Source organism: Myotis davidii, unplaced genomic scaffold (assembly GCF_000327345.1).
Source record: "Myotis davidii unplaced genomic scaffold, ASM32734v1 scaffold238, whole genome shotgun sequence".
NCBI classification, from domain to species: Eukaryota; Metazoa; Chordata; class Mammalia; order Chiroptera; family Vespertilionidae; genus Myotis; species Myotis davidii.
Genome location: NW_006293779.1, coordinates 7,301,711 through 7,317,399, shown reverse-complemented (window position 1 = coordinate 7,317,399; position 15,689 = coordinate 7,301,711). Strand labels below are relative to the sequence as shown.

The window sequence follows — 15,689 nt, the reverse complement described above, 5'->3', positions numbered from 1 at the left end:
AAAAGAAACAAACTTAGATGTTAACTTGTTTAAGTCATAGAGCTAGTAAGTGGTACAACCAAGGCATGAATCTTGACAGTTGATTTTATAGTAATTAGAGAGATAAAGAAACACTGATGTGAGAGAGAAACATCGATTGGCTGCCTCCAGCATGTGCCCAGACTGAGGATCAATCCACAACCTGGGTATGTGCACTAACCAGAAATCAAACCTGCCACCTTCTTGGCGCACAGGACAACACTCCAACCAACTGAGCCACACTAGCTAGGGCAAGGTCAACTATTTTAAAACAATATACTAACGATCAACATTCAAGCAGTTCTTACCTCTTCAGGAAGTTCACTGTACATGGTTTCAGAGGTAGACAACAGAAATATAGGTGAAAATGATGGTATATCTTGTAGCAAAGTCAGAAAAGTTGCTCTCACAGTTTCACTGACAGCTTCCCACCAATCACCAATGTGAGGCATGTAAACAATACTAGGTACTGTTCTTCGAGCTTCACGAAAAATCTAATTAAGGAAAAAAAGGAATTAAAAATTCAAACTGATATCATTCTAAAGTCTACCCAATAAACCCCAAATACAAAAAATGTGTCAGGCCTATTATAGTAATTCTTTTCAGCCCAAATTTTTAAGTTGTGCAAGATATGATGCACAAGCCAAATAGCTTCTATCTACCCTTGCCCCACCTAAAGTATTTTTCGCCATTTTATTATTCCTATTCAGTAGATATTAATAATATAAAGGTATCAAACTGTTCCACTTATCTATAAAATATGCTGCAAATGAAGAGATAAGGATGTCACCTACGTCAGAGATACAGTAAGCATAAAAAAAGGAAGACATAGTTTACATGTTTGTGCACAGTGGCTAAAATCATGAACATATGAAATAAACATTTTAAACAAAATGTACCACCCTAGACTTAAAATTAATGTACTACTGCTGAAACACTTCTTCACCTACCTAAATTACCTTAATTCAATCTTCAATTCAAAATCGTCACAAAATACCCTGGCATCTCAAGCAAGCAATAAATATATTAGCACAAAACTCTGAGACACTGTCAGAAAATACAAGGTAAAGTTTCCTCAGGTATTAAAAAGAGTCCTATTGTACCTTCAGCCACAGTCTGCCAACAAACACCAATAAAGAACAGGTTGGCTATCAGTAAGCTGCCAAGCAGAACTACAAACCTTCACATATACGTCAACAACAGCTCAAGAGCCCATCAATAAATTCTCACAAGTTAATATGACATCTCTTTAAGACTTTTAACAAGTGTAGAAATAAGTGCAAAAATCTATCTTTCTTCAATTTAGAGAATTCTATTTCTAAAATTCTCTATTTTTCCTTATTTTAAAACACACATTTCAATTAACCTATATAATGTTCAAGATACAGAAATAAGAATTTAATATTTAAAATGATTAGGATTAATAGAAACATTTCTAAGAATCAAAAGGGTTATTTTTCTTAATGAGGAAGCCTACCAGTTGCATGAATTTTTCAATTACATTTTATACAGTTTAAACCTCCTGTATAAAATAAAATATATTGCCAATTTAGTAATAAACCAGATGAAAGATGCTCAAATAAAATGTAGATGTTATGATCACTCACATCGAAAGTAACATTTGCTCCTTCCCTTCCTTTAACATTTGCATATCCACCAATCCAGAACAGTTGTACAGTACAACTCCTTCAGGACTCAAATTTTGACCTTTTCTGCAAACATGCACCCTCTTATCCTGGATCTTGAAAATCCAAGGATTATTGTTTTCCAAAGTTCTTTTTGAAAATTCATAAGAGAAAAACAAGCATAAATATCGGCAAAATGAAAGAACCACACAGCAGCACAAAGGCAAGTGAGGCATTTGATTTTAAAAAAAGTATTATTACATGCCACCCAGATTAGGCATGATGTGTGAAGACAGTGACCAATGCCTTTTGTCACTTTCCAACTCCCACTCTGTGCTGGTAACTAGGGAGAGTCAGCTGGGAGAAAAAGTATATGGAAAAGACTAACAAGCTATACAGCTTACTGAGAAACCTCACCAAAGTAGCTACCTAATTCAGTTGTGCAAGTACCACGTGCGCAGGGAGATGAGAAACCAACGTGTTTTTAAAAAATGAAATTTGGCCTTTCATTCTAGTACCTGTAGGTTAGGTTTTCTTGGAATATGTGTTGAGAACACCTCACTGCTAACAAGTGTTAAAGAGTATGGGCAAAGCAACTCAAGGTTAAGGGATAGTAAAAACTTTACAGAGCCAGGAGTTAAATAATGCTGCACTGTAGTGTTTTAAACTTATTTGCAGGCTGAACTAGATATATATAAGCATCACCAACACTAACAGAGTTGAGGGTTTTTCAAAATTTTTTCTCCTAAGCCCTTAGAGGAAAAACATCTTTAATTTCTAGAAAAATTGAACAGCACTACTAAAACAAGTTTTCTTTTAAATTCATTGCTCCATTGTATCTCAGAGTATTAAAATAAACTTTCATATTTTCTTTAAATATGTACTCAATCTGTTCTAATTTTCCAGTTTTCATAATAAAAATTCAAAGAGTATAAACTCTGAGAATAGTATTTAAAATTTCAGAAAAAAAGGATAATCCTATTGTGACTTTTCTATAATGTAAAAACAGCTCTTCAGCAATTTGCTGGTAGCTTTTAAAGTTGTGGAATAAGATACATTCTATGAAACCAATTTACCAGATAATTCCAAGTAGAAAAATAAAGCCTAGTTTTAGTGAAGTGGCAACTGTCTTGGGAATAAGTGATGCCATTTGATAACTAGAAAAATACTCACCTACAGGGTGTCTTGGATTGGTGGATGTGCAAGGTGTAGTAGAAAACAGAAAAACTGTTATAGAGAAAAAAAGACAGTAGGCCAAATTACTGAACCAACCGTTTCAAAACACCTCTGACATGACCAGCACGCTTGCACAAATAAAATGAACAAACATCAGTGTACGGGAACTGTTCATTTTGATTCTTTAAACAATATACTCCATTTCCTTCTGGCCTCTTCTTGCCCCCAGATGGCATGGGCCCTTATATAACATAGTTTTGTTTATTTATTTATAAAAAATCACAAACTACTCCCTCTGAATATTAAAGATATGAAAGGCAAAAATCAGGCCACTGAAGTTAGAAGTACCCATGTAAGGAACCACTAATAATATAAACTGCATCTACAGTCCTTATCATCTCAAAAGCTAGACTTTCAAGTTAGTACTTTAGCTGCCAAATTAAAATGTGCAGGGCACAAAAATGTACTATGTTTTAAAAATTGAGAATAGACAGCCCAGCCGGCATGGCTCAGTGGTTGAGCATCGACCTATGAACAAGGAGATCATGGGTCAATTCCAGGTCAGGGTACATGCCTGGATTGTGGGCTCGGTCCCGTGTGGGGCATGCAGGAAGCAGCCGATCAATAATTCTCTCTCATCATTGATGTTTCTACCTCTCTCTTCCTCTCCCTTTCTCTCTGAAATCAATAAAAATATAATAAATACATAAAAGGAACATACAGCCCTTGCTATTTCTTTCAGAATGTGAAAGCTAGAATAATTTTAAAACAAATATATATGAAGCAGAAAGCTCCAAGCCAGTACAGCTTTCACTTTCCTAAAAGGAACTGTATAAGAGAGAGGAAAACAACTTTTTGTCACCAATAAACTTCCAGAATTTGTTTTGATCACATTTACAGTATTATGAATATGCTAAATTCATACAACGTAAATAAAAGTCTTGGGGGCTAAAATATCTCAATTTTTATAAAAATTTAAAAGCACTATTAAAATAAATTTAATGCCTTATACCATGTTATCACAAAATATTAAAATAGATATCTATGTTGCTGATATTTGTACTTCATATATATAATTTTACTCCATTTATATTCTATTTACCTAAGATTTATTGAGCACCTCTGTGAAAAGAAGGCACTGTTTGGGATATGAAGATTCAGGAATAAAGAAATAAAGTACCCAGTTTCTCTCCAAGCATACAAAAATCAGCTTGTTATAAAACATAACTATACTAGGATTTCTGAATAATAATTATAATACAAATCAACTTATGAAAATTAAATCGCCCAAATTTCTTTTCTGGTATATTCATTGCCTAAAAACTTCAAGAATTTTTGTAAATGTGGTAGACACTGGACCAGTATGATTTAATTTGTTTACAATTCAAAAACAGAAAGCCATATACACAAACACAAGAGTATCCAAAGTATACACAGATGGCTAGGAAAATTCCAGAAACCCTTATGCACAAACACACGAGAATCCAAAGTAAACACATAGGTAAGTATATTAGTTCCTTAATTCTACTTAATCAAAAAGGATTTCCTCTGAGCATTTCCAGGTACATTTTCTTTCTGAGGAAAGAAAAATACTAAAGTTTTCACATAAAAAAAGACCTCATTAACCATTTAAAATGATATGCAACATCGTATAGGACTCAAACTGACAGATCATATACAAATGTATCAATTCAACCATACTTCTGTATTAATGAAAAAGATAAAATACAGCACACTCAATCACTTTTTGCCTAAATCAACAATAGAAATAATACAAAAGGCAACAAAATACATTTGAAGATGTCAGAAAAGGGAAATCATAGTTGTTATTGTTGTTTTTAAGAGTGTTAATACAGGTAAGTCTTCTACTACAGATACTAACATCTCCAGCCTTACTGTAGAATTCAATAATCAATCGTGAACTTAATGAAACAACTATACCTTCCAGGCTACACCAAGGTTTTCCATTCTCTTTCTAGAGCCTATGAATTACTCAGTTAACATGTACACACATACACACACACTTCCACTTCGTGATCTCTGGCAATTGTTTCAGTAATAAATGTCTAACTAGTATCCAATGATCAGCAAAAGTACTACATTTCCCAAAGTGGGATCTACTGAAGACCCAGAATAGTAAAACCTGGGATATTTAAAGTGCAGATTCCTAGGGCTCACCCCAAATTTAATGAATCAGAATCTATGGGTGTGGAGCCAGAGAATCAGAAAATTTGATAAGCATGCCCAGAAAATTTCAGTCAATTTGCATATTAAGTTTTTATTTTATAGGCTAGGATAAATACAGCCCTTTAAAGGTGATTTAGAACTTCTTTCCTTTATGATTACCTTTCATGTTCATGTTACAGTATTTAGTAACCAATTTTATTTTTTTATGTTTTTACTGATTTTCAGAGAGAAAGGAAGAGGATAGATAGAAACATCAATGAAAGAGAAACATCATCAATTGGCTGCCTTCTGCACACCCCCTACTGGGGATCGAGCCCAAAACTCAGGCATGTGCCCTAAACGGGGACCACTTGGTTCCTGGGTTGATGCTCGACTGCTGAGGCACACCAGCCAAGCTTTAGTAACCAATTTTATATTAAGTATCTTAGAGGCTGGGGAAAGGAGCACAGAATAATGATTAGCCACAGACTGAACCCTTATGTTCCACATTTATTTAGAGATGATATTGTCTACAAGAGGACTAGCTCCCAAGAGAAGAAAGGCAAAAGAGAAGAAAAGAAAGGAAAAATAGGACAAAAGTATAGAAAGAAGGGTTTTTTAATCTTTCCAGTCTTTCAGCACCTGATTCATGCTCTCTCTCTTCAAAAACTTATACCTAACTTATACTCAGGCCTGCGAATCTCTACAAGTTAAGAATAAGTTCCTAGCCGAAACCGGTTTGGCTCAGTGGATAGAGCGTCGGCCTGCGGACTGAAAGGTCCCAGGTTCGATTCCGGTCAAGGCCATGTACCTGGGTTGCGGGCACATCCCCAGTGGGGAGTGTGCAGGAGGCAGCGTAGTACCTATGTATCAACCACATATGGGGAAGCTATTCACACCTTTAGTGAATACTGATTTTTACAGTCTGAAGACATCACATATAAAATGTAATTAATAGCCGAAACCGGTTTGGCTCAGTGGATAGAGCGTCGGCCTGTGGACTGAGGGGTCTCAGGTTCGATTCCGTTCAAGGGCATGTACCTGGGTTGCGGGCGCATCTCCAGTGGGAGATGTGCAGGAGGCAGCTGGTCGATGTTTCTCATCAATGTTTCTGACTCTCTATCTCTCTCCCTTCCTCTCTGTAAAAAATCAATAAAATAGTTTTAAAAAAAAAGAATAAGTTCCTAGTTTCATCACATAATGAAGATTTTTTTTAAAAGACAGTATTATGTTCGTGAATTTAAAATATTTTTAAATAAGCACTTAAGATACAAATAGAGATTAATCAGAACAGTTAATCTGGTCTCTGGCCAGTGTTCAGAGGAAGTCTAAGCTTCTACTACCATGACTACAAAATTCTGCCTCAGTTCCTTGGCAGACTGGACCATCCAATTGCTGGTCACTCAAGAACAAGCTCTAGTTCTAACCCAGGAGCCTACAGGTGAAAGCAGAGATGAGATGTCTTGGTGTATTAGAAGCAATGTCATACAACCAAAACAATAAATACTGGCTTTTTGTTGTTTTCCACTACCAAGTGACACCTCTCTTTATGCTCTCCACTCACACGACAAAAAAAAAAAAAAAAAAGTAATAAGAGCCAAGAAATGTGAAAGAGACCAAAGAGCATGCAGTTAGAATTCAAATTTAGCCCAATGATGCCAACTACGATTCAGGAAAAATAGTTCTAGGATCTCAGTAATATCAATATATAGTTTACTACAATGCTTCCTAAGTACTTCCTTACTAAGCCAGAAATGTTTGTAAATATGTACACATACTAGCCATAAAGAACAATAGGCAGACTACCCTCTCATTGTGAAAATGTTCCTCTTTCTTTTTTATTGATTTATTTTTATTTTTTTAAATGCACACACTTTATTTTTTCTTAAAATATAGTTGACATACAATATTAGTGTCAGGTGTACAAAACAGTGATTCAACATTTATTTATACAACTTACGAAGTGATCTCCAGTTTAAGTCTAGTAACCATCTGTCAATGTGCAGTGTTCTTAAAATATTGTTGACTATATTCCCTATGTTGTACATTACATGTCTGGATCTATTTATTTTATAACTGGAACTTTGTGCCTTTTTTTTTTTTTTTTTTTTTTTTTTAGAGAAGAAGGGATAGAGAAACATTGATCCGTTGCCTCCCGTACGCGCCCCCACAGGGAATCAAATCCACAACCTGGGCATGTACCCTGACTGGAAATTGAACCTGCCACCTTTTGTTGTACACGACAACACTCCAAGCAACTGAGACACACCGGCCAGTGTGAAAATGTTTTCCTTTCGATGTGATTCTATCTTGTTTGATTGATACTATCAAATATACATATAAAAAGAAAAATAATATTCCAAGCAATGCAGCACAGTATAAACTAAAATGACCAAATTTATCCATTTCCCCAACCCTTCAAATTCCTTCCCCCATGCCAAAGCAATTATTATTAACAGATGGTTGTTGTTGTGGGGGGGGCGGGGGGGGGCAGGGCGTATTCGTAGATAAACTCTCCACTTATATATAAGCATGGATATAGCATTTGTAAGGCTTTTTTTACATAATGAATATCATACTTAGATTGATTTAAAACTTGCTTTTTTCACCAATATCTCCTTCAACTGCTATATCAGCCTATGTAAGACTACCTCAGCTTTGTTAATGGCTTCACCACATCCCTCTGTATGTGAGAATATCCCATAACTTATTTTAGCCAGTCCACCATTAAAGGACATTCCGTTTGTTTCTTTTGGTCTTATTTTGTTTGGCAATTTTACACAATGCTGTCATGAATATCCTTGTTCACTCAGCAGTGAATACTTACAGCTAATATACCTTTAGGGAAAATTCTTTAATGTAAAATTCCTGGGTCAAATGGTATATGTACTTGAAATTTTAAAAGACAGTGCCAAAGTACACTCCAAAATCGTTCAATAAATTTACATTTCTACTAACCATGTTTGAGTGTCCCACATCTCCAATGCTCGATATTATCAAGCTCTTTATATTTACAAACCTAACAGTTGTTTTAAAATGGTATCTTGTTGCTTTAATTTGTATATTTTTTCACTCATAAGTGAGGCTAAGAATCTTTTTAGATTTTTATTGGTTGCTTTTTCTATTTTTTTTTCTCCCTATAAATGGCATGCTCCAATTTTGCCAATTTTTATATTAGGCTGTTAATATTTCTTCTTACTAACATTAACATTTTTTTATGTTTAGGAAACTTGTCCTTGACATGTATGTTAAAAATATACCTACCAGATTATGTCTATTAATTTTACTTAAATAATTTTTTGGCCATGTGTAGTCAAATTTGTTCATATCTTTATGTTTTCTGGATTTTGTTCATTGCTTAAAAATCATTTTCCCATACCCAAGATAATAAATATATGACCTTATGAATGCTCATAACAGTTCCACTAACAATCTAGAATTTGTTTTTGGGTTACAGAAAAAGATAGGAAATCCAGTTTTGTTTTGTTTTTTTTTTCTTTTCCCCTTATTGAACCAGCCAGTTTTCTAAGACCATTTATTAGATAATCCATCTATTCTATCTATTGATGTTAAATAGCATCATCATCAGATACTAAATTCTCATTGCTATACAGGCATAAATGAATTCTCTCTTTTGTTCTATTACTGTATCTATCCCTACACTTGGAGGATGTCTGCCAGTTTAGGCCCGATCTCTGTGGGATCGGGCCTAAACCAGCAGTTGGACATCCCTCTCGCAATCCTGGACCGCTGGCTCCTAACCGCTCACCTGCCTGCCTGACTGACTGATCGCCCCTAACCATTCTGCCTGCCAGCCTTCTTGTCCCCAACTTCCCCACCTTGCCGGCCTGCTCATCCCCAACTGCCCCCCCTCCTGGCCTGATCACCCCTAATTGCCTCTGCCTCAGCCCCACCACCATGGCTTTGTCCAGAAGGTCTCCAGGTCTAATTAGCATATTACCCTTTTATTAGTATCAATTATTCAAACGTTCAATGAGCACTTCCTAAGCTGCACTGTGTCAGAGATACAGAAATGGTGAAGACACAATTCCTTGGCTAAAAAAACGTATTCCCCTAACCTCTAGTTATAACATGGCACACTTATAATAAATTCATAGTTATATGTTAGAACCTCAAGAAATATAAACAGTCTCACTAGAACTTTGTTTCACAACTTAGCAAATATAAAGTAGTTGAAAATCAAATATCACGTTTCTAGATAAATGTTAAGTCTTGGCATCTCAAAATGGGTATCATTTCCCTTCCTATAAGTACAGAGATAAGTCTAGAAAGGCTCTGAAACCATAGCTTTGAAAAGAGGGTCAGAAAAAGGCAAAAGAAACTCCCTTTCTACACCATTTCATTAAACTTTCAAACAAGAAACAGAATATTAAAATTTCAGAAATGAAGTATCATTGTAAAAACAACAAGCTCACTTTGAAAAATGTTACACATCAAAAGGATTCTCTATCTTAATATTATGTTAACACATAAGCAACAAAAAATTAATATTCATACTATTGTTCTTTGAAAAAAATTATCTATTAACACTACCAAGGAAGTTGCAACTGCTCTGACATGGCACAAACCTACCTGTGCACATGATTCTTCAGGTGTTTTGGCACTAACTGAATAAAGTGCTGGGAGATCTAGTCTGTGCACAGAGAATTTTTCTAGAGTGTGCAAAAGCGCTGGAGCAAGGTGAGAAGTTTGACCTGAGCCTCGTTCTCCAGACAGCAACAATCTTGGCCTATAAGAGGTTGGCTGATGATATGGTGACCTGCAATACATGTAAGACAAAATAATTATTTTGAAACCATACACTCTGAAAATCAATATGAAATATTAGGCAATATATTTACATTAAAAGAACATGACTCCAAATTAATGGAACTTCCCTATCTCTCTTATTTTTTAAGTGAATCATTCTTCATTAATTAGTTTTAAAATGCTGATCTCTCTGACCATAATAACCAAGAGGTAAAAGTATAAAAACCACTTCTAAAAAAAGTAAAAATATAGTAACTTGGAAAATGTTTCAGACACTATATGTGATTTAGTTATTATCGATCCATGGTCAAATGTTAAGAATCCCATTTCAACAAGGAGGTACATCTGAAGATTATCCAAAATATAGGACTTTTTTTTTAATGGTTAAAGTGTTAAATTGTATGTATTTTAACCGCAATTTTTTAAATGGGGGTAGGACTTTTTCATGGCAGCTAATTTTGTTTCTAGGCTAATGCCCTCAAATATGACATCTAAAGCCCTACACTAGAGAAGGTAGGTTTACGAAAATATATTAATGAAATTCAAGTAAATAAAACAAATTCATATACAATTACTATAGGTAATGAAGTAAATTCTAAGCAATACAATAAGCAAATAAATAGAACTAATGGGAAGAAATAGAGAAAACACTGTTACTTGAAAAGGAAGATTATATACTAGAAAATCCAAAAGAATCATCTAATAATTGTCAGAATCTACCAGCAAAGTAATAAAACAAAAGATGGAAACAGAAAGGCAAAAAGATTTCCTAAATACCATCAAGAACCAATATAAAAAAAGAAATGAGATCCTATTTACAACTGCAAAAACACAAATAGCAAAACAAACAATATTATAAGAAAAGTATGTATAGAGAACAACATAGACTGATGAAAAGGGAAAGATCCAAAGACTGAGAAACAGCGATCAGGCTATCAATCCCCAGAAGGAAAGTAGGGGAGGGAGGGGGTAAGGAGAAGAGATCAACCGAAGGACTTGTATACACGCATATAAGCCAAACCATATATATATATATATATATATATGTATGTATTTTATTTTATACATTTAAAAATTCAAATCAAAATCCCAAAAGAATTTGAGAGAGGGAGATTTAAAGCTTATTCACCACATTATCTGGAAAAAATAATCAAGAAATTTTTGAAAAAAGATGTTAGGTCCAATTTTACATTTAAACCTATTTTACTAACAAACACTTCATGCAAATTTATCATTTATATTTTATTGATTTTTCACAGAGAGGAAGGGAGAGAGATAGAAAGTCAGAAACATCGATGAGAGATCAGCTGCCTCCTGCACATTTCCCACTGGGGATGTGCCCACAACCCAGGTACATGCGCCTGACCAGAATCGAACCTGGGACCCTTCAGTCCACAGGCCGACGCTCTATCCACTGAGCCAAACCGGTTTCGGCCATTTAACTTTCTTAACAATTCCGTGAAATACGTAGTTTCCACCTATTAAGCAGATGAAGAAACCAAGGCTCAGAGAGTTGGAGTGGGAAAAAGTACAATTTCCCAAAATTAAATTTGGCAAGTATGTTAAATACATACCAAAATATATATGCAAGGATATCTGCAACTTATCTCACTCCCAAAAACTCCCTTACCTCTTAGTGTTCTCTATATTTTTTCATAGTATGTATCTTCTAACATTTTATTTATCTATTAAACTTACTGTTCTTTGTCTGTTTCCACCTAAAACATAAGCTGAATGGGAGTAAGGATCATAGCCCATTTTGCTCACTGACATATTCTAGGTACCTAGGACAGCATGGGACATGTGATGGGCACTTTGAATGAATGAATGATTCAAATAAACAAGATGTTATTTTCGTCTAATTGGTTGGCAAAGATTTAAAAAGACAAATTGTACTAGAATTGATAAGGCTATAGGAAAAATATTAATGATAAAACTGAAATTGGCACTACCTTTCTGGAAGCAATTTAACAACTTGTATCATGTTTTCAAATATATATACCCTTTGACACAGTGATCACAGTTTTAAAAATTTACCTTAAGTATTGAATCAGATGATAGTGGTACAAAGATGTATACTTAGAAATTTGACTACCATAGCACTACTTATAGAAGAGGAAAATTGGAAACTTCAATTTTTATCAGTAAGGTTATATAAAATAAGGAACATCTAAGAAATAAAGTACTGTGCAGCTATTTTAAAAGAACGGCATTAAATATACTGACATGAAATAACATTCCCAACATAATGGATAAAATAGCAAGATATATTAAAAACCTTACAAGGAGGATATAGTTTATATAAGGTATTATGTGGGTCTGTCTATATGCACAGGAAGGGTGGTCACCAAAACTAACAAATATTACCTTCAGATGCCTGGGCTTTAATTTTTACTTTCTTCTTTATGCTCTTCTTTATTACTTGAATTTTCTACAGAGTATATCATCTTTCTAATTAGAAAAAACAAAGCTATTTTCATTTGGAAAACCTCAGAAACCTGTGTTTCTCATCCCCTTATGGCAATATATTGTAAGAAAGTAAACTTATTTTCCATCATAAGGGTTCTCTACCAGATTGACAGACCTTAAATATCCTTACTTATATTTCATCTTAAATCTAAATTAAAGGTTTCAACACTGTTTTAGGAAACTATTCCCAGAAACAGAAACCCACAGCAATGCCCAAGCTAATGTTACTGGAGACCAGGATTAAAGTCATGCTTTCTATGTGTCTAGCACCTTTTTTTTATTGGTCTGGCACGCTAACACACGTTGTTCAAACCAGAAGTCAAACCAATAAAAAACTAACCAAAAACATTGTGTACTCCTATTAAAGGCTCAAATTCTAACATGTATATTTCTTAGAGAGTATAAAAATATTATTGTCTAACCTACCCAGAAAAGCAATGCATTTTCCTATCTACATATTAAGCTCAGGAATCAATTTGGAAACTGCATAGAATAAGAGAAAGAATATGATCCCAGGAAACAGTCCAGACCCTGGCTCTGCCACCCGCTAGCAGCATGATCATGGGCAATTAACTTAGTGTTTCAGTTTCATCATCTATAAAATAATGATACCACAAATTAGCTATATGATTATTTTAAGACCTATATGAATTATCATACATAAGGCCCCAAGCTTTATACATTTACCACACATCTAGTTTGCAATGAACATCAGATGCTAACTCCTATCCCTTCATACTCAAAAAAACAGCAAATGTCACTATTTCTCCTGCAAAGCTCTCCTGAACTTCCCAATGAAAGCTTCTTAGTTCTGCTTTCATAGCACCTCAGCCATATTGCAATGTTTGTCATCTCCAATAACAAGAACTTCTCCAGACTAAGAATGTTATACTTTAATCATACGTATGTCTTCAGCACCTAGTACAGTGCCTGTCATACAGTAAACACATAAAAGCTGGCACAATGGGTGGAAAAGAAATAAATGAATAAGATTTATCAAAACATCTATAACCAAAAAAAAGCTTATTTTAGAATATACAGCTGTCTCAGTATTAAAGTCAAATCAGAGCTAGAAAAGCTTATGTAAAGGAAGCTAAAATTAAACCAATTTCAAAAAGGCTAAACTAGCCCTATCTGGTTTGGCTCAGTGGATAGAGTGTCGGGCTGTGGACTGAATGGTCCCAGGTTCAATTCTGGCCAAGAACACATGCCCGGGTTGTGGGCTCAGTCCCCAGTGTGGGTCAAGCAAGAGGCAGCCGATTAATGATTCTCTCTCATCACTGATGTTACTATCTCTCTCTCCCTCTCCCTTCCTCTCTGAAATCAATAAAAAAATTTCTCATCTCAAAATCTATTTCTGTATCACTTCACTGACTACAGAACTATCTTATAAAATTGGAACATATTATCTTTTGATAGTTTCTTAGCTCTGCTATCATGTATTTCAAATCCAAATAACTAAAATTGTCAAAACAATCTACACACACACACACACACACACACACACACACAGGCTAGCTAGGTGGGAAGAAGAGGACTGTTTGGCTTTCCCTTAGCCATGAATTAAGTAGATCTGTAAAATTACTTAAATAGTCTAAGAAAATGAGGGCATAAAAGTAATGACCCAGGAGTAAAAGAAGAAAGTTTCTAATAAAAGAGCTTGCTGTTAAAAGAAAAAAAGAGTAAATGAAAGTAATTTATTCTCATTTTTAAAAATGCAAAATAAACAAGTTATCAATGCAAATAATTAAAATAACATTTTACCAAAATCTACATGGGAGAAACTTCAATTCAAGTTGAAGACTTAGATTTGTTCAAAATACGTCAAAAGGAAAATTACTTAAACGTAACATGCAACCCAACATCTTCAAATAAAAGTGCGATTAGACTTACCTGACTGAAGCATTATGGTCCTTTAACTCTCATAATAATTATGTAAATGCAAGTGATGATGCTATTAGTATTTGAAACTACTTGGTCCCTTAATTTAAAATTAGATTAGCACTAATATTGTTTACCCATTAAAGTGCACAGCAAAAGCTGCTTTAATATAGATAAAGGTGAATGTAAATAGAAATCTAAATTAGGAAAGTGTAAACTAATGGGATTTTTGAGAATTGAAAAGTTACTTGTTTAATTACTGAGCAATTTCTAATTCAAAATCTTTTTAGTACCCTTAGAGTCCCTAAATTATCATCTGAAGCTTATTGTAAATTAAAATACTCTAACCATGGTAAATAATTCACTTCTGTTCATTTTAGTTCAAATAAAAAGCAATAAAATTAGGGACATGAGTTGATTTTCTAAAGGTAACCCCTCCTTCCACCCTGGTTTAAATAAAAGTCACACAATTGGTTTAGAAAAAAATCTTTACAATTGACCAATAAACCAATTTATTACTACCACACACAAAAAAATATACACAGTAAGTGTTCCAGAACTGGTCCAAACAACAGAAAATCAAAGTCCTCAAGGTTATAACCATAAGTAAAAATATACCATAATTCTAACCATAAAGTAGTATAAATAATGCTAAATGGAAAGAAATGTGATTTACATTACTTACATTGTAAAATGAAGGTAGGATTTATGTACAGCAGCAGCTGATGACTGTTTCTTTGGTGATCCTGAATGACAACTGGTCTCAAAAATTGATAAAGCATTCTCATCTTCACTATCATCTAAAACTAGAGTATCTATATCTGTTCAAAAAAAGAAAAAAAACAAATCACAAAGATTGAGGCTTATCACGTCATTTAATATTAATGCTCTACAAAAGCTAAGAAAAATTGGTTCAAATATCAAATGAACCAGAAGCATGGAGACATGGAACAGACTGACATACCTCAATCTTTGAGGGGACCAGAAAACATAAATCAAAGAACTATATATTTATTAGAGGCCCAGTGCACAAAATTCGTGCACAGGTAGGGTCCCTAGCGGCTGGCAGCTGCCGGTTGCCCAGCTGCTGGCCATTGGCCGGGGACTCCCTTCCCTGGCTGCTGGCCGCCTACCGGGGCCTCCCTTCCCCGGCTGCTGGCTGCCAGCCAGGGCCTTCCTTTATTCCATGCCACCCACTGATGGTCAGCAGACATCATCGAACTCCCGGGCAGTCGAACTCACAAGGCGACATTCTGCATATTAGGCTTTTATATATATAGATATGCATAGGCCATGGACATGGGCAATAGGGTAGTGAAGACCTGGGAGAGGGGGAGAAAGGTTTGGGAGGAGGGGGAAAAGCAGAGGAAATGAGAGGTATCTGCAATACTATCCTATATAATAAAAGAGAAAAATGGTAATTGGTGTATGACGATACCCTATTCATTGGTTAATCAGGGCTATATGCAAATTAACTGCCAACTCAGATGGCAGTTAACTGACAACAAAATGGCAGTTAATTTGCATATGTAGACACAATGCAGGGAGGCGAAAGGGAAAGCAGGAAGAAGCCCCCTGCCACTG

The 15,689-nt window shown here is 34.9% G+C and overlaps 1 protein-coding gene across 6 annotated transcripts in view; it reads right to left on the bottom strand.

The window, feature by feature from the left end:
- ATAD2B (ATPase family, AAA domain containing 2B) overlaps positions 1–15,689 on the bottom strand; it is a 103,165-nt gene that overhangs the window by 42,703 nt on the left and 44,773 nt on the right. For all 6 annotated transcript variants that reach the window (XM_006767538.2, XM_015566396.1, XM_015566395.1 and 3 more), the window contains 3 exons: positions 14,791–14,926; positions 9,579–9,765; positions 327–512 (listed from right to left, as the gene is read on the bottom strand). In XM_006767538.2, coding sequence (XP_006767601.1) covers positions 327–512; positions 9,579–9,765; positions 14,791–14,926 — 509 coding nt within the window. The remainder of the gene's footprint in view (positions 1–326; positions 513–9,578; positions 9,766–14,790; positions 14,927–15,689) is intronic.